Source organism: Salmo trutta, chromosome 12 (assembly GCF_901001165.1).
Source record: "Salmo trutta chromosome 12, fSalTru1.1, whole genome shotgun sequence".
In the NCBI taxonomy this organism is placed as follows: Eukaryota; Metazoa; Chordata; class Actinopteri; order Salmoniformes; family Salmonidae; genus Salmo; species Salmo trutta.
This window is the reverse complement of record NC_042968.1, coordinates 61,550,949-61,572,699: the sequence shown is the minus strand read 5'-3', so window position 1 is coordinate 61,572,699 and position 21,751 is coordinate 61,550,949. Positions and strand designations below refer to the sequence as shown.

General features: G+C 44.6%; 1 protein-coding gene across 1 annotated transcript; it reads right to left on the bottom strand.

Moving 5' to 3' along the window:
• Window positions 1-1,302: 1,302 nt before the first annotated feature.
• On the bottom strand, window positions 1,303-21,155 carry arsb (arylsulfatase B). Its single transcript, XM_029769024.1, has 8 exons — window positions 20,892-21,155; window positions 16,832-17,018; window positions 16,230-16,420; window positions 15,893-16,100; window positions 12,697-12,940; window positions 11,046-11,116; window positions 2,082-2,240; window positions 1,303-1,810 (listed from the first exon to the last, which is right to left on the bottom strand). The coding sequence occupies exons 1-8, from the start codon at window positions 21,153-21,155 to the stop codon at window positions 1,542-1,544; spliced, it is 1,593 nt and encodes a 530-aa protein (XP_029624884.1). The 3' UTR covers window positions 1,303-1,541.
• Window positions 21,156-21,751: the final 596 nt, after the last annotated feature.

Sequence of the window (21,751 nt, the reverse complement as noted above, 5' to 3'; positions counted from 1 at the left end):
GAAGGTCTCACATGTTAATATGTCATTGGCTCGTTGAACCATATTCTCTTTAGACACCTAGTAGCACAGAGTTAGAGCTTCAAGTGAATCCAAACATCACACACACAAGGCCACTCTCCGATAGTGAGACAGACAGTGTGTGTGTGAGATTGGGGCGTGGATGTTATGTCTCTGGCCATACCAGCAGGATCTGGGACATTCCTCATGTTTCTAACCTCTGACCCCTAAAATACTCCTAACCCATTTAGCACCTATTTATAAACTCCTAAGACAACCACAGCAGGAGTTAACTGACCCCAATCATATGCTTGTTATTACACGAAGCTAAGTTATACAACTAGCGAAAGGATCTTGCTGTTACCACATACCAGTATTTATATCCAAACCCACTTACATGAAACACATTCACACGATAAATCATACATTCAGGGATAAGTCAAAGTGGGAACCAAACCCACAACCCAGCTGTTGCTGATACCATGATCTCACCATCTAAGTATGGGGCTGAACAAGCCCGTGGGTTTCTTCCTGTTGACGTCCCTGTTTGACACCAACACAGGAGGGGACTGGAGCTTTGGTGGTAATACCTGAAGCATTAGGAGGGTTCTGACGAATCAGCGACATGTGGTAGCTAAGCCCTGTTGACGTAACGACTCGGACTCAACTTACCTAATGAACTACAGGGACACTAAACACGTCACATTAATTCAGGCACTAATGAAGTGTTACAAAATATTTATTAACCCTTCTTTTTTACTGCACACATAATGGAATAGTTATTTGACATGAAAAGGTTTCTTTGATGTAAGTTCACAGTCAGATGTAACGTTTGAAACATCTTCACTTTGACGGGTACTGTGTATTCCCTGTGGCTCAGTTGGTAGAGCATGGTGTTTGCAACGCCAGCATGGTGTGTGCAACGCCAGGGTTGTGGGTTCGATTCCCACGGGGGGCCAGTACAAAAAAAAATTTCAATAAAAAATGCATGAAATGAAATGTATGCATTCACTACTGTAAGTCACTCTGGATAAGAGCGTCTGCTAAATGACTAAAAATGTAAAATGTATTCCCTGCTTGGACCACCCATGAAATACATCAAAACTAGCTTCTATTTGGCAGGCAGCCTAGTAGTTAAGAGCGTTGGGCCAGTAACCGAAAGGTTGCTGGTTCGAATCCCCAAGCCGACTAGGTGAAAAATCCCCTGAGGCACTTAACCCTAATTCCTACCGTAAATCACTCTGGATAAGAGCGTCTGGTAAAACAACTAAAAGGGAAATGTATTTAAGGAACATCATGACCTGATTTGAGTTTTGTTGCACCATAAAACATCAAATGGTACCTTTTAAAGTGACTCAATAAAAACACCAGACAGGCTCTCTCACACTGACAACAGCACAAGCATATACAGATGCAGCATAACCACCCACCCTCCCCCCGGAGGAAAAGTGATCATTGAGATCTTGAATACTCTTCATGTGTCTCTTCATAGCTGGAATCTGGCACTTTACACTTCTCCTTCATCGTCATCCCCACTATTGTGTCTATTCCCAGGGCCCCCAGGCTCCAGTGCCAGGGTCACACCTGGGGTCATCATCGGGGAAGGTGATTGGCTGAGACCTCCGCAGGTAGTGGCCTAGTCTCCTGAGGAGGTTGTCCACCACGTTGGGGTGTTGGTCAGACACCTCATCCCTTTCTTCTGGGTCGGCCTCCACATCAAACAGCATCACAGGCTTCAGAGGATTAACAGAACCAGAACGGTTGGTTCCAGAAGTGTTCTCCAAGCCTGGACGGGTGAACCATCGGTCACAGCCTGGAGGAGAGACGGTGGAGAAATATGAAATATAGCAGGGACGTGTGTGTGTGGCTGTGCGTGTGTCTGTGTGTGTGGCTGTGCGCGTGTCTGCGCGCATACAATCTGTAAATATACTACCCTCATGCTATAGTGCTACATGCTACAGAGATCGAAACTAATTAAAACCCAGTCAGGAGTCACACTTTACTTCCTCCACCGACTAAACACACCCAGCAGTTGTGATGTGTCAGTTAGGAGGTGTCATAACGGACAGAGACAAGCTAGTTACCTGGGTAGCCAGTCAGCAGCTTCCACTGCATGCTGCGGATGGCAGCGTGGATAGACACGTTGAAGCCTGAGTTGGACCAGGACCAAGGGTTGGAGGTGGAGCCTCCACCACTCACTGGAGCGTTAGACACAGGCAACCTCTGGGAAGCACTGCCTGGACCTGGGAAGAGGGAGGAAGGAGAGCGGGAGAAAGGGGAATGGAGAGAGAGAGAGAGGGGAAAGGAGGGAGAGAGGGCAGGGGAGCGAGAGATGTTGGAGAATCAACAGAAGTGAAATAGGGGATGGACAATAATGGAAGCCAATCTATATTTCCCAAACACTCTAGTATAATAATAAGAGAGAGAAAGTGGAAATTGCTGAAAAACGTAGTAGTGGTCGACCGCTGGACACAAAACGTTCACTGTAGAGAGACTAAATAGGAAGTGGAGAGGCCGAGACACTGAGCCCTGCAGCATACCTGAGAATGGGCTAGACGAGGGCTAGGCAGACCGTATAGAAAGATGTGTGAAAATAAACAGAGCAATGAGAAAGAGCTCTTTCTTCCCCGCAGGCCAAACAATGAAGCAGCAAGAATGGAGAAGGGTTTTGTGCTTAGAACGTTTGCTAAAATGTGGAATTCAAGGTGTGAGATGTCTCTGGACTTGCACAATTTCTGGGGTCGGACTCAGAAGAATTCGCCCTTCCCTTTGATGCCAAGTTCAGCTACTGGGTAGAGCAGAGTGGGCAGTCGGAGTACCAGCTTTGCTCACTTAAAACAGAAACGGCAACTTGTTTTGATTAAAATGAGAGAAGACTGATGTTTGGAAGGATTGAAACCAGAGAGTCCTTATATTACACAAATAACGGATTCACTGCTCCTCAAGTTAAGATCAAAAGGCTTCTACGGCCCTCGGTTTGCCTCATCAGATTCACCACATCAGCAGTACTTCCCCACTCCTGAGGTAAATCCACATTAGGCGGCTGGTAGTGAGCTCTGTTGTAGTCTGGGTACCAGTTATTTTTTAGCCAACACTCCACTACTTAGAAAAGAATGCCTGTCGGTTTAATGCTGTTAAAAACAACCCTCCCAACATTCATTTTGTATGTGTAGCTACCCACAAGCCCTTGTTCTCCTCTCTCCGAGATGCAACAAGCACAAACTCATTTCATGGCTCCCTCGCTGCTGTAACATGACAGACATTTAAAACACGTCCCATCTCAGACCACATGACTAGCATTGCGACATTCAAATCTATTGATCCGCTTATGAGTGATGTGTGGCTTTTCCTCACAAGCTAATTGTTATCACATGCATTCAGTTATACAACTGCTGAATCCCCCACCCAGATTCTTAAGTGTGCTGTATTGGAGATTTGATTGGATCCAGCCAAGCGGAGGTTGAGTAAATGTGAAAGGGTTCGGGGTGATTTTGAGGTAGAGTTTTATGGTTTGGTGCCAGAATGCCAGTGCTTCACAGGCAGACAGAGGCCCGGAAAGTCCAAAATCATCCCAGCTATATCCATTATCTCCAACCCAAAGGATAGGATGGATTTAAGCAATATGGTGGAAACTGAACCTGTAGCCTATCACCATGTTAGAAGTGAAGGTGAAAGTTGGTGAGAAGGTCAAGGGTCATAGGGGTAATGGGCTTGTATAATAGAAGACATGAATATGAAGGATTAGCCTGAATCATATATAGGGAGAACACTTAGAATACTAAGGAGACCAGAGCAGCCTGTTCTAGACTTTTCTGTTCCCTCCTTTTCCCTCCTCACACTCTGTTCTCCCCCCACACTCTTTCATTCTTAATTTCCCTCTCTCCGCAGGAACGACAGAGTGCAGCAGACGGCCAGGGCCTCTACATCTGGATCCAACTGCACAATGGGACCAGTCCCAAATTGGACGGGGGAAGGAAGGAGGAGAGGGGGTGGAGAAGAGGGAGGAGGAGAGGAAGAAAGCAGGCGGAAGAGGTAGGGAGAGAAGGAAAGCAGGTGGAGAGGGAGAGAAGGAGGGTGCTAGGGAGAGATATGGAGAGGGGGTTAGGGAGAGATATGGAGAGAGTAGGGGGGAGATAAGAGGGGGAGAGAGAGGAGAACGGGGAAGAGGAGAGCAGGGGGAGAAAGAGGAAGTAAGGAAGGTGGTGGACAGGGGGAGAGGGAATAGAGGGGAAGTCAGAGGGATTTGGGGTTTGGACGGAATCCAGGACCTTGCTCTCTTTCTCTGCCTAGACATTTAGAGAACCCCCTCACTCTTTCTGCCCCACTTAAAGACGGAATCCCTCGGTCAGATAGGAAGAGGGAGGGGAGTGAGGGATTGAAAGAAAGACTGGGAAGAGGGGATTCGGCAGAGGAAAAGTGGGAGAAAGAGGAAGATGTAATCTGTCTTGTCAGATAGAGAAAGAGAGGGGAAATGTGAATTAGAGGAAGTGAGGGGGAGAGAGTAAGAGGGGGTAGGAGATTGACAGAGGAATGAGAGAGTGAAAACGGGAGACAGAATCCTTCGTCAAATAGAGCAAGAAAGAGAAGGATGTGGAATGAAAGACAAGAAAGAAATCCCTAGAATGTGATGAATAAAGGAGAGTGGGGTGTCCTGCTAGAGACAACACAGGGAGAAGTGTGCTGGTCACTGTGGTTACAGTTAACAAGGGCTCCAACTTCCCACTAACTAATGAATGAATACATTAAGACATGAATGTATGGGGCAGAGAAGTTATTATAGTATGAGACATTCAATCCTTCAAGAAGTGTTTAAGTGTTTGATAGCTTTGGGGCACAACATCGGGAGTGTGTGTATTGGTTGGACTCCCCGAGTTGTGCATCGTTCTGGTGGGTGGCGACTGAAAAAAACCCTACCACAATATAGCTGGCTTCACCCCCCAAAAAACATTTCCTGTCAACAAAAGCATATGTAGAATCTCTAGGAACTCTACTTACCAGACGTGAAGTGAAACATGTCCCTTCGCTATCAAATAAACATTTGAATCCAACTTTTGTCCAAACCGCACCATATTCCTGCTGTGCAAACAGTGGTAGATTGTGGTAGGAAGTCTCAAAGTGAAATGCATGGTCTAACTTTTCAGGAATATGGTGCGCCTCGGATTATACGTATGCTTTTGTCGACAAGAAACTAGCTTGCTCCACTCACTCCAAAGCCCTAGGAGATCAACGACCAAAATGGAGACGAAAAAGTTCAGGCTCAAACTCCCTGATGAAGGACCAGCCTGATCTGCATTTTCTTCTTTTTTCCCCCGCCGCCTACGTTTTGATTGACGAGACAACTGACGGAGCTATAGCTTGTCACTCTGTGAGCGACTTTAGATCTCAGGCAAGGTGACGCAACTGCACCATGGTGGCTACTAGCTCGTTTATATCTGCTACCTGCGTTGACATGACTCTTCTGAACAAGTCGTAGGATCAGTCTGAATTGTTGCGGTGTGAAGGCTTTCCTCTCTGTATCATAAACTCCATCATTTACTTCAGGATCAGTCAGCGAGGAAGCCAAAAACACCAGAAAGTCAATTGGCTTATGTCAGTATAGCTGTGCTTATGTCAGTATAGCTGTGCTTATGTCAGTATGGCTGTGCTTATGTCAGTATGGCTGCTACCTCCCAGGCACCTCGGTGTTGTAATTTCTAGACTCAAGGCAGGTATAAACCAATCATGTGCCAATTGCTTGAGGCCTTGCCTGGCTGGCTGGGAAACCCTGGGCCAAGGAAAGCAGTGCTAGCCTTGAACCGGTGGCCAGATCTCTGTTCTGAAAACAATAAAAGCCTCTTAATAACAATCAGGGGTTTGAAAGTTGGCTGGTTTCCTGTAGAACCTCCAAGAACCAATGAGCTGAGCTGCTAAATCTCCACGGAAACACCAGAAAGGGGGTCAACTCCAATGATGTCATACATACACATACAGTACAGTCAAATAAGGATGTTTCTGGTTAACTCACACTCTCCAGCGAAAGCGATGACCTAAGTTGGCAAAGTAGATCAAAGCGATGATGTACTGTGACATACAGCAGATAGGATATACAACAATCAGTTTGGTGATTGAAACATTTATGCTTGAATGACAGACAGACAAAAATAGTCTGGGGTATTTAAGGGAGTTAAGCCAAGGTAGCCCCCGTTGTTGTCTAACTAGGTGTAGAAGAAGAGAATACGATCTCTAATCCACTGCACAGCCCTTTGTTCAACACAGTCAGACAGCCTGACCTCTGACCAGTGGCCCCACACCCCTCTGAGAAGGAAGTGGTTAGCGCCACCTAATGTTGAGTGGTTAAGATGAGAATGAGAGTGCTCCATTGTGGCTCAAGGTGGGGTGGGGGGTCCGGCAGTCACAAGACCCATTTCCTGGAATCCCCCCCTACAAATCACACACACACACACCTTCTCAAACATCAAGTATCTCAAGTTTCTACATTGTTTTGGTGATTTCATTGTTAACCTGTGTGTGTGTGTGTGTGTACATTGATTGATCAAATCACATTTTATTTGTCACGTGCCGAATGCAACTGGTGTAGACTTTACCGTTAAATGCTTACTTAAACACTTTCCCAACAATGCAGAGTTAAAAAGGAAAAAGAAAAAAAAGGAAATAGTAACCTAATAAAATACTATATTCGGAGTACCGGGACCGAGTCAATGTGCAGGAGTATGAGGTAATTGAAGTGATATTGAAGTAATTGAAGGTCGGGGGAAAAATGACTAGGCAATCAGGATAGATAATAAACAGAGTAGCAGCAGCGCATGTGAAGAGTGTATGTGTGAGTCATCAATATGCATGTGTGTGTGAGCGTATATAGTGTGTGTGTGTGTGTGTGTGTGTGTGTGTGTGTGTGTGTGTGTGTGTGTGTGTGTGTGTGTGTGTGCATAGAGCAAGAGTGTCAGTTACAAAAAGGGGGATCAATGCAAATAGTCCAGGTAGACATTTGATTAATGTTCAGCAGTCTAATTGGTTGCGGTAGAAGCTGTTCAGAAGCCTTTTGGTCCCAGACTTGGCGCTGCGATACGCTTGCAGTGCGGTAGCAGAGAGAGCCGTCTATGACTTGGGTGGCTGGAGTCAGACAATTTTTAGGGCCTTCTGACACCTCCTGGTATATAGGTACTGGATGGCAGGGAGCTCGGAACCAGTAATATACTGGGCCGTACACACTACCCTCGTGTAGTGCCTGACGGTCGGATGCCAAGCAGTTGCCATAACAAACGGTGATGCAGCCAGTCAGGATGCTCTCAATGGTGCAGCTGTAGAACTTTTTGAGGATCTGAGGGCCCATGCCAAATCTTTTCAGCCTCCTGAGGGGGAAGAGGCATTATCGTGCCCACTTCACGACTGTGTTGGTATGTTTGGACCATGATAGATCCTTAGGGACGTGGACACCGAGTAACTTGAAGCTCTCGACCCGTTTCACTACAGCCCATCGATGTGAATGGGGGCGTGCTCAACCCTCCATTTCCTGTAGTCCAAGATCAGCTCCTTTGTCTTGCTGACATTGAGGGAGAGGTTGTTGTCTTGGCACCACACAGCCAGATCTCTGACTGTGGCGGTCATCATATAGGCGGTCATCATCATTGGGATCTGGCCAACCACCATCATGTCGTCGGCAAACTTAACAAATGTGTTGGAGCCTTACGCAGCCACATAGTCATAGGTGAACAGGGAGTACAGGATGGGACTAAGCACACACCCCTGAGAGGCCCCCGTGTTGAGGGACAGTGTGACAGATGCATTGTTACCTACCCTCAACACCTGGGGGAGGCCCGTCAGGAAGTACAGGATCGAGTTAAAGAGGGAAGTTTCCAGTCCCCGGGTTGCGTCATCTGTGGATCTGTTGGGGCGGTATGCAAATTGGAGTGGGTCCAGGGTGTCTGGGATGATGGTGTTGATGTGAGCCATGACCAGCCCTTCAAAACATTTAATGGCCACAGATGTGAGTGCTACGGGGCGATAGTCATTTACACAAGTTACCTTCGTGTTCTTGGGCACAGAAACTATGGTTGTCTGCTTGAAACATGTAGGTATTACAGACTGGGTCAGGGAGAAAATGTCAGTGAAGACACTTGCCAACTGATCAGCGCATACTCGGAGTACGCTTCCTGGTAATCCGTCGGGCCCTGCGGCCTTGTGAACGTTAACTTGTTTAAAGGTTTTACTCACATCAGCTACGGAGAGCGTGATCACACAGTTGTCCGGAACAGCTGGTGCTCACATGCATGGTTCAGTGTTGCTAGCCTCGAAGCAAGCATAAATGCATTTAGCTCATCTGGTAGGTTCACGTCACTGAGCAGCTCACGGCTAGGTTTCCCTTTGTAAATCGGTGATAGTTTGCAAGCCATGCTGCATCCAACGAGTGTCAGAGCCAGTGTAGAAGGATTCTATCTTAGTCCTGTATTGAAGCTTTGCCTGTTTGATGGTTCGTCTGAAGGCATAGCGGGATTTCTTATAAGTGTCCGGATTAATGTCCCGCTCCTTGAAATTGGCAGCTCTAGCCTTTAGCTCAGTGCGGATGTTGCCTGTAACTTTGTATGCGTCTCTGTGTGTGGAGTAAAGGTGATCTAGAGTTTTTTCGCCTCTAGTTGCACAGATGACAAGCTGGTAGAAATGAGGTAAGACGGATTTCAGTTTTCCTGTATTAAAATCACCGGCCACTAGGAGTGCCGCCTCTGGGTGAGCATTTTCTTGTTTGCACATGGCTCTATAGAGCTCATTGAGTGCAGTCTTGATGCTAGCATCAGTTTGTGGTGGTACAGATAAACTCTTGGTAAATAGTATGGTCTACAGCTTATCATGATGCATAGAAAATAAACTCAAAGATAGAAGCAGAAACTGGAACAACTAGGAGTAGGACTAGATGTAATATTCATGCATCCAAAACAAAGTAAACAAAAAAACTAGGTGGTACTGGTGGTGACTGGGTACTAGGTGGTACTGGTTGTGAGTGAGTGGAAAACACACAAAAGGGCAACAATGATAAACACACACTAATGTGATGCTGACCAGACCTGGACACAACAGAAGTCTATATCCCCTCACATAGACACAGAACACACACTGACCAATCTCCAACACATACTCAAACACACTAAAAGAGAGAGAGAGAGAGAAAGAAAGAAAGCGAGAGAGAGAGAGAGACAGCGGCAACGAGAGACAACGGCAGAGAGAGAGAAAGGGAGCAGAAAGCGAGATACAGAAAGGGAAAAGGGGGATACCTAGTCAGTTGTACAACAATGTATTCTACTGAAATGTGCCTTACGCATTTAACCCAACCCCTCTGAATCAGAGAGAGAGAGGGGGCCAGTCAGAGAGAGAGAGGGCAGTTAAGTTCCCAGGTGATACATCAGTCTGAACATGTTTTATCGTCTTGTTGCTGTCAGAGTCTGTCTGATGACTTATGGCTCCAGGTATAAATTGCCCTCAGGCACAGATTTAGGACCAGCTGTCCCTCCCACACCCCAACTTTTACCATGAGGAGGAGTAAACACAAAACCGACCCTAGATCAGCATCTATTCAACTTCCTAGTCCTGCTTATGGAACTGAGTGTCTGTCTCCAGAAGAGAGTGAGACAGACTCTAAAGGCTGTCACTCCTCCCACCTGATCACTCACTGATGCTCAACACATCATCTACAGATCTGAGCAGCAGAGTCGAGATGTGGCTACTCTAGTGATCAATCTCCCCCCTGATGATACGTTGATTTGATTCCAGTGTTGGGAAATAGGAACGCGGCTGTCACTAATGACATGGACGGATATATCATGTATTAGTCAGAGTGGAAGCAGACCAGAGGTTAGGTTAGACTGAATCAGGCGCATAACGAACATGAAATCACACGCGTACACACACACACACGTTCTGGCTCGGAGGGAATGTATTGTGTGACTTCTCTGTCCCCCCCCCTCTGGAGCGGAGCCTTTTCACCACTGCATTAATCACAACTTTTATAGACATCACACACACACACTGAAGGGGATTTGGGCTTTGTGTTAGGGAATCAGGCAGCCATACAGGAGAATGACATCATCTTTCTGTGAACCAAGCAGACCTTAATGATTGAAAGAGTCCAGTGGCGTGTGTGTGTGTGTGTACATGTGTGCATGCACAGTGCTGCTCACGCACCGGGACACACACTTCTGAGCGAGTGTGTCTTGGCTGTGTTTTGTGTGGAATATGAAATCATAATGTAACGGTCCAATATGAATCATTTGAAACTAAACAAAGTAGTGCTGACGACTTCATTACCAGCAAGTACCCAACTGGCAGACTTGAGTAAAAGTAAAGATAACTTCATAGAAAATGACTCAAGTAAAAGTGAAAGTCACCCAGTAAAATACTACTTGAGGAAAAGTATTTGGTTTAAAATGTACGTAAGTATCAAAAGTAAATGTAATTGCTCAAATATACTTAAGTATCAGAAGTAAAAGTATAAATCAATTCAAATTCCTTACATTAAGCAAACAGACAGCACCATTTTCTTGTTTTTTTTAAGTTACGGATAGCCAGGGGCACACTCCAACACTGAGATATCATTTAGAAACTAAGCACGTGTTTAGTGAGTCTGCCAGATCAGAGACAGTAGGGATGACCAGGGATGTTTTCATGATAAGTGTGTGAATTTAAATATTTTTCTGTCCTGCTAAGCATTCAAAATGTAACGAATACTTTTGGGCGTCAGGAAAAATGTAAGGAGTAAAAAGTACAGCATTTTCTTTAGGAATGTGATGAAGTAAAAGCAAAAATTGTCAAAAATATAAATAGTAAAGTAAAGTACAGAAACCCCAAAAACCTACTTAAGTAGTACCTTCAAGTATTTTTACTTAAGTACTTTACACTACTGCAACGGACACTGAAACAGTATTCAAAGAGGAATTCAGTGTTCTGTGCCTTTAGTTGCGTTGTCCAGTCAATATGAACCACTGTGTACTGGATGAAGGTGAACATAATGACTGTAAAAGTAAAACATACGGTACGCGGTGGCGATCGAGCGGGTGACTCACATGGCGCGATGTCAACGTAGAGAGGGTCAATGTTGTGCAGCAGCTCCAGTCTGGGTGACGCGTAACCTTTACTGGAACACAAAGAAACAACAGTCACTACACACTTTCAGTCCTTCTCTCGACTACCCCAGAAGGGTCTGGAAATCTAAAGCAGACATCTACGTTCATAAAGCAGTCACAGGCTTTGACCACACGGGACCACAGAGTGACCGCAGCGTCTGCTAATACACAGCAAGAATAACTTTCTCAATTCACATGTTGCTGAGCTTTCGGGGAGGGTAAAATGTTTCCAGTGTAAACTTAAAAAAATAAAAAAAAAACAGATATAAAGTATGTAGAAAAGATATTGGCTCTGCGGTGCATTCAGAAGGTATTCCAACCCCTTCCCTTGTTTGACATTTTGTTACGTTACAGCCTTACTCTAAAATTAAATAAGATCATCTTTGAGAACCAAAATAAAAGCCAGTCAGGGAGAATTCAAAATTCCAAAAACAAGCAGTATGTATTTTGTTACTACGTTTGAGCAAAGGAACACAGGATTAGCCATTGCAAAATGTATAGAATTGCAGGAAATTAGCTTTAAAACGGCTAAATGTTCTCTCAGCACCATTGCACAATATGTAGAATGGCATGAAATATGCAACAATCTCACAGTTCCATGGAGAAAGTTGGCCACACCCCCTGCTACGCCCACCACCTACACCCCTTTTTTGATCCAGAACCCCCACCCACCCACCCACACACACACACACACACACACAAACAAATACAAATCACACAGCACTCAAAGCAGACTGGGACCATAAAAGAGAAACAAACAAACAGGAATGTGTTTCAGTAGCCAACAGGGCTCAGGACACACTACGACACGTACAGTCAAAACACACCAGACAAAAGGTAATGAAACAGTCAGGTGGCCAGCCACAGCCAATAGGAGAGAGGGCTGGACTGAGAGCAGTTGTTTGTGGGTAACCCCAGGCTGTAGGTTTCTGCTGCAGGCCTCAATTTAACCCATTTCATTGTGCCTGCTTTTAGTTTACGAATCTAATGTGTCACTCATGCAGAATGAAGGCAATGATAGCCTTAGTGATTTGGAAAGCTCCTGGCTAGCTTATGTAAGTCTTGTCCTGGATACCGCCGCCTTTAAAGAGTCACTTGAAAATACTTAATGTACCAGCACTCAGCTAATACAAGGCAGAAAAATTGAGAAGTCACAGTTGATTTCAAGACGGTCGTCAAAACTTGTACGATAAGTCAGGAGTGACAGAGTAAGAGAGGGACAGGCGCTATAGAGGGAGGGAGGTGGGGGAGAGAGAGACAGAGAGGAAAAAAGGAGCAACTCCAAATTTGTGTGAAAATGAGTGATGGAATTTCCTTCTTTTTGAAGTCCCATCATCCCGGTAACAAAGAGCTTATTGAAAGACCAGAGAGAGAGACAGATCGGTCAGGGGGGAGGGAGGGGGGGAAAAAGAGAGGAGGAAAGGGGAGAGGAGAGAGGACGGGGAGGCTGTCAAACACAAGGAAATATTTTAGATATCTGAGACGTATGAAACTCCTGAAGTGTCTGGCCAGAGCAGTGTAGGACAGACTCACATAAACAACTCAGAAATGATGACAAGGTGCGCATACACACCCCCCACTCCAGGCTTACCTGATAGCGTTCCACACATTATAGCCGTCCAGTGGCTTCGTCCCATTGGTCGATCCCCCGGCCAGGCCCACCAGTGTCGGCAGCCAATCAGAGATGTGTATGAGTTGGCGGCTGACGGTCCCAGGTTGTTTCAGCAGCGGGCTAGTCACGAAGCCAACGCCCCTAACCCCACCCTCCCACAGTGACCACTTCCTGCCTCTCAGAGGCCAGTTAGAACCCCCTGCCAGAGTCTGACCCCCGTTATCTAGAGAGAGAGAGCGAGAGAGCGAGAGAGCGAGACATAATTTTACTTAAAAGAGTATTATGGTGTTTACGTAAATGCATTTTATAGAAAGTTTGCATATTACTGACAGAGGGTAAGAATCCTTCTCCACTGATTAGAGCAAGGCAGCCATTTTATTACTGATGACACGTGCGGGGAACAGATTACGGGTGTTATTGTCAAGTAACTGGAGAGCCAAACCAAAGATACCTTTCAACTCCTCCTCATAAAAACACTGTTTGTTCTGTCCCTTTCCACTGACTGATGCACAAATGACACATCAATTCAAGATGATACATTAAATTCATGAGAGTACAGCATGCTTGATAAGCACTACTTACCACCATGACTAGATCTAGGAGTTCTGAGGGGATTCGTATACTGAGGCTTAACAGCGATGCCAAGTGGATTCATCCCATGAACAACACAGTGGTTAGACCTCTGAAGCACAACGCTCATAGAGGAACTCCCTCAAGGCAGAGAGACAGGAGGGAAGTGGAGATGAAACATGGCCACCGTTTCTTAGATTGAGGAACTTCCTGGAAGCTGCGAGTGATTGTGGGTTGTTCGACCAATGGCCATGGCTCTTGGGGTTAGGGTTAATGGAACTGATCCATTCACAAAAGTGTGTTTGATGACTAAGTTCTAGCTTTACAAATACATTTAAAAATATATATATATTTGAACTAATTTCTCTCCCTCTCCCTGTGTCTTTACATTTGTCTATGCTTCTCAGACAGACAGACATCCTCCCTAGAGGCTAGTCCAGTATAAACAAAATAGACCATTCACCCTGGGCTCTCCCTGCGCTAGGGAGAGGAAAGAGGGAGCAAAGGAGGGGAAGAAAAAGAGAGGAGTGCCATGTGAGTTCAGGAAGTAGTCTCTGCAGCTTCCAGGCTGTTCTCGAATAAGAGCCCTCTCTTCACTAATTCATTTTCAAACTGTTTCTGTTCCTCCTCTATGCCAGCTTTCTCCCTCTTTCCTTCTCTTGCCCCAGCTCTTACTCACACATCCTCTCCTATCCTTTCTCTCTCCCTCTCTTTCCCGTTCTCTCTCACACTCTCGCTCCTATCCTTTCTCTCTCCCTCTCTTTCCCGTTCTCTCTCACACTCTCGCTCCTATCCTTTCTCTCTCCCCAGCTCTCTCTTACAGTAAGACCCCAGTGCGCCAGTAAGCTAACAGAGAGTTTCATCGGTAAGGAATCTCTGAGTGCTCCTCCAAACCTTTCTAAACTGTGTGTTTATGTCTGAACAGGGCTGGGGTGAGACACACTGTGACTCAGCAAGCAGTAAGCCTTGATGGGGCATGAAACAGTAATGATTCATTCACAGTATATTCTACACTAAAGAGCAGAACCATGAATATACAGGTTTTATCACCTTGATTCCCTCACCAACGTCATTCTTTATATGTAAAAGCTTTTGGGGGGGAAACACAGAAGACAGTCACAATCTTTGCCCAACAAGCAGAGTTTAATGGTAAGGGTTAAGATGCGAACTAGCGAAGCAGGCCGCATACTTGAGCCCACCACAGACACAAACCTCTCCCCTACCCTTATAGCATTGTTCCTAACTTCTAATTAGTCTGTAAAGCCATGCTACTCCGAAGAAAAACAAACGTTATCCCCCCTCCACCTTCGAAGCTGCATCTGACTAGAAGCTTCAGACACAAACCATTAACAGGCCCAGATTTAGAGGAAACCAAAGAGCATCTCTGCTGTATCATGGCAACATAGAATCAATGGGTGACACAAGCATCTATTGATTGTTATATGGATCCATCTTCCTATTAACCAAAACCCAGTGCTGGGAACAGTGGTATGTATTGACAAGTGCTCCTCCTACATAATGTTAAAGGGGGCCTCTACAATGGTAAATTAGGTCAATGTTGGTGGATTTTTGATTACACACCATTGCCTTTAACAGTAGGCCTCCTCAGCACATCTTGACTTCCCCTCTGCTCACACTTGTTTGAGGATTTGTGGCTGCTGGGAGCCGCTCAACTCAGGACTGTTTCCGTTTCCTAATGGCTCCCAGCCACAGAACCAACCACGGTCAGATACAAGGACATGCTGACCTCTAGTGGATACTCTGGAAATTACTGAAATTGTTCAGACTATCAGCATGGTATGAGTTTAGGGTGCGAGTCACTTGAAGCGATGAAAATAATACCTGCTGGAACTCTAGAAATATTACCCACCACAGACGATGGTGACAAGTCTGCTCTGGTGAATCAAAAAGTGCTATGTAGCTAGTTCAACTGGCTGTGAAGCGCGGTGCAGAAAACAGAGTAAACGTAGGCTTTAACCACTAACTTTAAAGCCAAACTTCCCAGCTACTCCTGTCCCTCCATGTGAACTGGCTCTGTGGTGCTGATGGAAAACTCTGTGTCCTGCCCGGAGATATTAAGAGTGATTGCTCCGTCTTTAACTGCTCACAGAGTTGGGATCTGTTCACATCTGACACTTCGTAAAAACCCAGTGTTCCACAACCACATGTAAACTACAGAGAGTGGAGACACACACACACACACACACACACACACACACACACACAAAGCAAAAGAAATCAGCCTAAAAGATAAACGGTACACACTGGGGGAAAACAACAACTGGCATTCAGGAGGAACGATTAACACTCACACCCCAGCAACACAACATGTTACAGTCGATGGGGAAAGAGAGAGGGCCTGAATAAGTGAGACATCAGCAGACCTATAAACATTCATTCACAGGATATGAGGCAGATAATCCTAACCGTTCTAACTCCGTCCTCCTGGGTCCTGGATTAATCCTGCTTTCACACCATAGGGTTTTCAAGGTAAGCACAAAGCACTGTTTGCTGTTGACTAAAGCGTGGGAAGGTTCAGGGACTATGCTCTATAAAATGTCTCTGTCTGAACTCAACCGTACACACACTAACTGCTGTTATGTACCTGTAGAGAAGACCAGTACAGTGTTGTCCCAGAGGCCTGTCTCCTGCAGTGCCAGCGTGATGTTGCCCACAGCCTCGTCCATAGCTGACACCATACCAGCATACAGCCTGCGGTTCGGGTCCTTTATGAAACTGTAGGGGGCGACGTAGCGCTCTGGAACCTGGAGAGGGGCGTGGACCGCTTGAAGAGCCACGTAGAGGAAGAGGGGCTGCAAGACAGGACAGGAGGAGAACACACACCGGCCATGAACATTATTCTAGTCTCGCTTCATTTTTCAAGGCTACACAGAGGAAGAAGGACAGACAGAGTGTGTGGGCAAGCGCGTGTGTACTGTTACCTTTTTGGAGTTTTGTTTAGCGATGATGCTGGTAACCCGGTCAGTAAACAGCTGAGTGGAGTAGGTCCCTGTGTATCCCGTAGCAACCTCCTCCCCCTCTCTCAGGTCCAGGGCACAGCGGGTCACGTTCAGGGGAGGGACATAACTGCAGCGCTGGTGACTGAAGTAGTCCTCACTGCCTGTCAGATAGCCTGGTGGGGACGGAGAGACAGATACAGGGGGGAGAGCGGGACAGACAGGTTTAGTCCGATATCTGAAATACTGTAAGACAGTAAATACCCTATATTGAGTACATGGTTCAATCTTGATGTACCTGAACTGTTCTCAGTGTTTTCAAGTGTGTAATGGTGTGAATCTGATGTTACACATAGACATGTAGCGAGCCCTAGCCACATCCTGATGAAGACAAAACAGATCATGAGATGTAAGTGAAGTGAAATGGAGAATGACTCACACGACTGTGTGCAAAAGTGAACTTGTACGCAAGAGTAATTTTCATCACTGATGACCAACCGGTGTTTCGTATTCCCAGTAGCATAACTAAGAGAGGCAACGTGGTCTATATGTGTGTATGTGTGTGTGTGTGTGAGCTGACGACCTACCGAAATAGGAGTCGAACCCTCTGCGTGTTGGCAGGCAGTCTTTGCGGTACATGCCCAGATGCCACTTTCCCACCATGTGGGTGGCATAGCCTGCCTCTCTCATCAGCTGTGGCAGCAGCTTCTCATCCAGAGGAACACAATAGGGCTGGCACGGCCAGATGATCTGGTGCTGCATGCCTGTGTGGATCTGACAATCAAAGCCACAGACTTAGATAGGCATTGCATTATTGTATCTGTTCTATTATGGCGTCTGCGAGAGCTTGGCAGTGCCATTGAGGCCATCTCCATTTTGAAGTAGTCCATTTTATTATTTTACTACTTCTATGAGTTGGCAAACAAACTCAAAGGGTGCATACTGCCACCTGTAGTGTGTTGTTTGCAGTGGCGTAAAGTACTTAAGTAGTACTTTAAAGTATTTGTACCTAAGTCTTTTTTTGGGGTAACAATTACTTCACTATATTCCTAAAGAAAATAAATGTACTTGTTACTCCATACATTTTCCCTGAAACCCAAAAGTACTTGTTACATTTTGAATGCTTAGCAGGACAGGAAATGGTCCAATTCACTCACTTATCAAGAGAACATCCCTGGTCATCCCTACTGCCTCTGATCTGGCGGACTCACTAAACACACATGCATCGTTTGTAAACGATGTTCGAGTGTGCCCCTGGCTATACGCAAAATAAAAAAAGAAAAGAAAATGGTGTCGTCTGGTTTGCTTAATATAAGGAATTTGAAAACATTTATACTTTTACTTTTGATACTTAAGTATTTGAGCAATTGCATTTACTTTTGATACTTACGTACATTTTAAACCAAGTACTTTTACTCAAGTAGTATTTCAAGTAAACTTTCACTTTCACTTGAGCCATTTTACTCAAGTATGACAATTGGGTACTTTTTCTACCACTGGTTGTTCGAATAGGTATAAGGTTTGGCGATTTTCTGCCACCTGCAGTTATGGAATGTTTGCACACGAGTAGAATTAATTGGCTGATCCCTCCTGATGACCAGGATAAAATCATGTGATCCTTCCTTAACCAGTGGCGACCTGTCATTCAGGGCACCTGTTTTGAGCCCCACATTTTTAGCCGTGTTTTGCATGTTATTTTGGCATTAATACGTGTCACATATCAGTCTTGAGTAAGGCAGCTGCAAAATGAAGGTGTTTCAGCCTAGTTCTGTCTGTTGGGGTGGGGCAGCCAGCGGAAAATATGGAGCGTAGGTGTTGGTAATGTTCTCTAGTTGTGCCGTGATTGGCTGAGTGTTCTGTCACTCATGGGGACACTACGTCACCACCAAGTCTAACGGTAGAGCTCGAAAATTCAAGCCCCTTGGGTGCTGCCATAGAGGTACATGACTGTTAGCATAACTGTTAACTGCTTTGCCCATCCAAGAAGGCTCAAGGTAAAATGTCAAATCACGTTATATCTACAGTAGCTTTGATTGGACTGATCATGTCAACATCATACTTTCAAAATCTTATCTAGCAGTTATCTACCAGCACATTCTTTTTAATTCTTGTCATATGAAGAGAAATAACGAAGAGAAATTATAGATAAAATGTATCATTGCTCATCAGCCATTGGAATTAAATATTACACAACAAGTTGGAAATCGCAAATTCAACAATGAGTGGTTTGGAAGGAATCAGTGGCTAATTGCAAGCACTGAAAAGCAATCACTAGCCTGCTATTCAGTGGAGTGGGTGTGTGGTCCCAAGTCTGGGATTAAGGGTCTCTTTTCCAAGCTTAAAATTATAAACATTCAACATTGGCCATGCCGTCAATGAAGCATGATTTGTGCCGCATTCAAAACAACTGTTAACTCGGAACTGCAAAATTTGATTTCAGTGAGTTCAAGACAACTGGGAACTCTGGAAAAACTGGGAAACTACGTTTTGAACGGTCATCCAACTCAGAATTGTAAATCCAGAACTCAGGCCTCTTTCTAGAGCTTCGACCTGAGAACACTGACGTCATCATGATTCAACCTTGTTTTTCTTCCAGAGTTCCCAGTTGTCTTGAAAGCACCCTAAATCCAGAGAATGCCAGACTTTGATGACAAAGTTTGCCCACAAAGGACCGCCACACCACCTTCCAGTTCAAGTGAGCACAGCACAAGTTGAGTCCAAAAATGCCTTGTATGCTTCTGCATAAATGATGTAATATGCCAGGGAGATATTTGTAAGTCGCTCTGGATAAGAGCGTCTGCTAAATGACTTAAATGTAAATGTAATATGCATACAGTTTGATGCATACGTTAGATACATCCAATGTATGCACCACACAGAACGCACTGCAACTGCCTCTGCAAAGCAATGCTGCAAGGCAAACGTAGCGTTCCATTGGAAATTAATGTACTTCTGGTGTACCAAAATGCAATAACACTGTCGGTGTGATTGAGGTGTAAGGATGGTTTTGGGAAACGGCTCAGAGATGTAACAATGCTCCTAAACTCAAAAAATTAGGAGTTCAACACGGGTTCTTCTAAGATCCTCAAAGTTCTTCGAAGAACCTTAGGGTTCTTGGCACTGAAAACGGGCCCCCACAAGGTTCTTCCAAGAACCCCATAGAAGGTGGGGTTCATCGAGGAACCTTAGTTGGTGGGGGTTCTTGCAGGAACCTAACTGCCCAACTGAAACATTTGGATTTGAATTTGATAGGACAGCAGGTGCAGGTACTTAACTGAAAAATGTAAATTATCTCCTCAATTTAAGGTAAGGTTTGTTCCTTGTATGATCTAAATTGATATTGTTTTGTGATGATACCATCTATCTTTTCATATTTGTGCAAATCTTTCTAAAACAGAAAATGGACACAATTCAATGGATATCAATCAACAAAGAGGTAAGAATATGTAGGCTATAAGAATATGCTGAAGGCTAGCTGTATTGGGTGCAGATGACTGAACTGCTCACTTTTGTGTCTGCAGGTATACAGACAAGGAGGCATACAAAGGTATGTCAATTGGTATGTTATGCAGATCACATTTACCATCCTCCTCACTTACCTCGTCAATGAATATCCCATAGGCCTCTACATTGTCAACATAGTATGTGTATGAAAACCATTATCAAAAAGTTTACCATAAAAACCAAGGTATGAATTCTGTTGTGTGCATGTTTTGTTAATCATCTGTATAATTACTATTTTTGGATTCACAGACTTCACCCTCCCTACACCTCTGATGAATATAACAGGAAACCTGTTCGATCACCATGCACTGCAAAATCATTCTGGCTATGGATACAGAGAACATCAACACCCCAGAGGATATATCCATCGGACTTGGGGTTCTGCTGGGAGTTTACCTCATATTTAGATTTTTAAATTCTGCTTTGCCACTAAAATCATAATAAACACTGAGAACTAACATATTGTGTAATTGTTGTTGTGCTATTATTATTATTAATAATAATAATCAGGGGGGAGGGTAGTTCAAAAATGTACCTCAAAAGGTTATTCGATGATCCATTAAAAGGGTTTCTTTGAAGAACTTATAGGGGTTCCCCCACAGTTCAATTTGAAGAACCCCTAAAGGATACTCCAGGAACCTTTTCAGAGTGTACGAAGGTTCTAACAATAAACGTAGCATTAAGATGCTTTTGAGAAACTGGGGCCTGTTGTTACGAAGTGTGTGACGAATACTATTTTATTTGAGTAACTCAGCCTTTCCAACATAGTGTAGCCTACAAAAAGTGGTGGAAAAAGTACCCCATTGTTATACTCGAGTAAAATAAAAGATACCTTAATATAAAATGTCTCAAGTAAGTGCATTTTTATTTACGGACAGGCAGGGGCACACTCCAACACTCAGACATAATTTACAAACGAAGCGTTTGTGTTTAGTGGGTCCACCAGAGGCAGTAGGGATGTTCTCTTGATAAATGCGTGAATTGGACCATTTTCCTGTTCTGCTAAGCATTCAACACGTAAGGTGTAGGCCTACTTTTGGGTGTCAGGGGAAAGTATGGAGTAAAAATGACTTTTAGGAATGTTTTGGAGTAAACGTTTTTAGTGAAGTATTTTACACCACTGCCTACACACAGGGATCTCACCTGATATCTTCCGGTCATAAGTTGGTTCCTGGAAGGTGTACATAAAGGTTGAACGTAGTAATTCTCCAGCCGGACACCTTTAGCCGACAGTTTGTCCAGATTCGGCGTCTTGATCTCTGAACCGTGGTATCCAACATCGTTCCAGCCGAAGTCGTCAGCTAGAATGAATACTATGTGCGGCGGCTGTTTACCCTCTAAAAACAGAGGGCATGACAGCAAGATAATTGCAGTGGCAATCCTACAACTCAATGTTACAGGAAACATTGTCCCCCTTCCTCAAATCGAAGAACTTCGAAATCAATTATACTATTCGTGTCAACAAGGAAGTACTCGTGCGGTACATATCTACAGTATTTGCAACGCCTGAACGGCAGTCGAAAGCAAGATTCAGAAAGGTAATGTAGTTAGCTTATTTCATGTAAAAGCAACAAATCACAAGATGTCGTGTGTTGAGGAGGAAATGCACGCGCAATATTGTTTCGCTGTCTTCCAGGTTGAATATTTTTAATTTCCTAGACAGTAACCAATCAGATGACTGCCGGTCACATGAGTGTCTTTATATGGGCATATAAGCGCACTAAAAAGAAAAGGTCCCTGGAGTATCAAATTGAAACTGTGGGGGAACCCCTATAAGTTTTTTGAATAACCCTATTTCATTATTAATAATAACAATAATTCGCATTACAATAACAACAATAACAGTATTTTAGTTCTCAGTGTTTATTATGGTTTTAGTGTAAAGCAGATTAAAAAAAATCCAAATAGGAGGTAAACTCCCAGCAGAGCCCCAGGACCAATGGGTTTATCCTCTGGCGTCCATAATGTAGAGGCCTATGGGATATTCATTGACGAGGTATGGA

Bases quoted from the DNA above. Each gene is read 5' to 3' on its own strand.
- arsb (XM_029769024.1), bottom strand. From the start codon at position 21,155: ATGTTTCCTGTAACATTGAGTTGTAGGATTGCCACTGCAATTATCTTG. The intron at 11,117-12,696 runs GTAAGCCTGGAG...TTTGTGTTCCAG, and splicing joins AATGTGTGGAACGCTATCAG to TAAAGGTTACGCGTCACCCA. The intron at 2,241-11,045 runs GTGAGTCACCCG...CCCTCTTCCCAG, and splicing joins CTACGTTGACATCGCGCCAT to GTCCAGGCAGTGCTTCCCAG.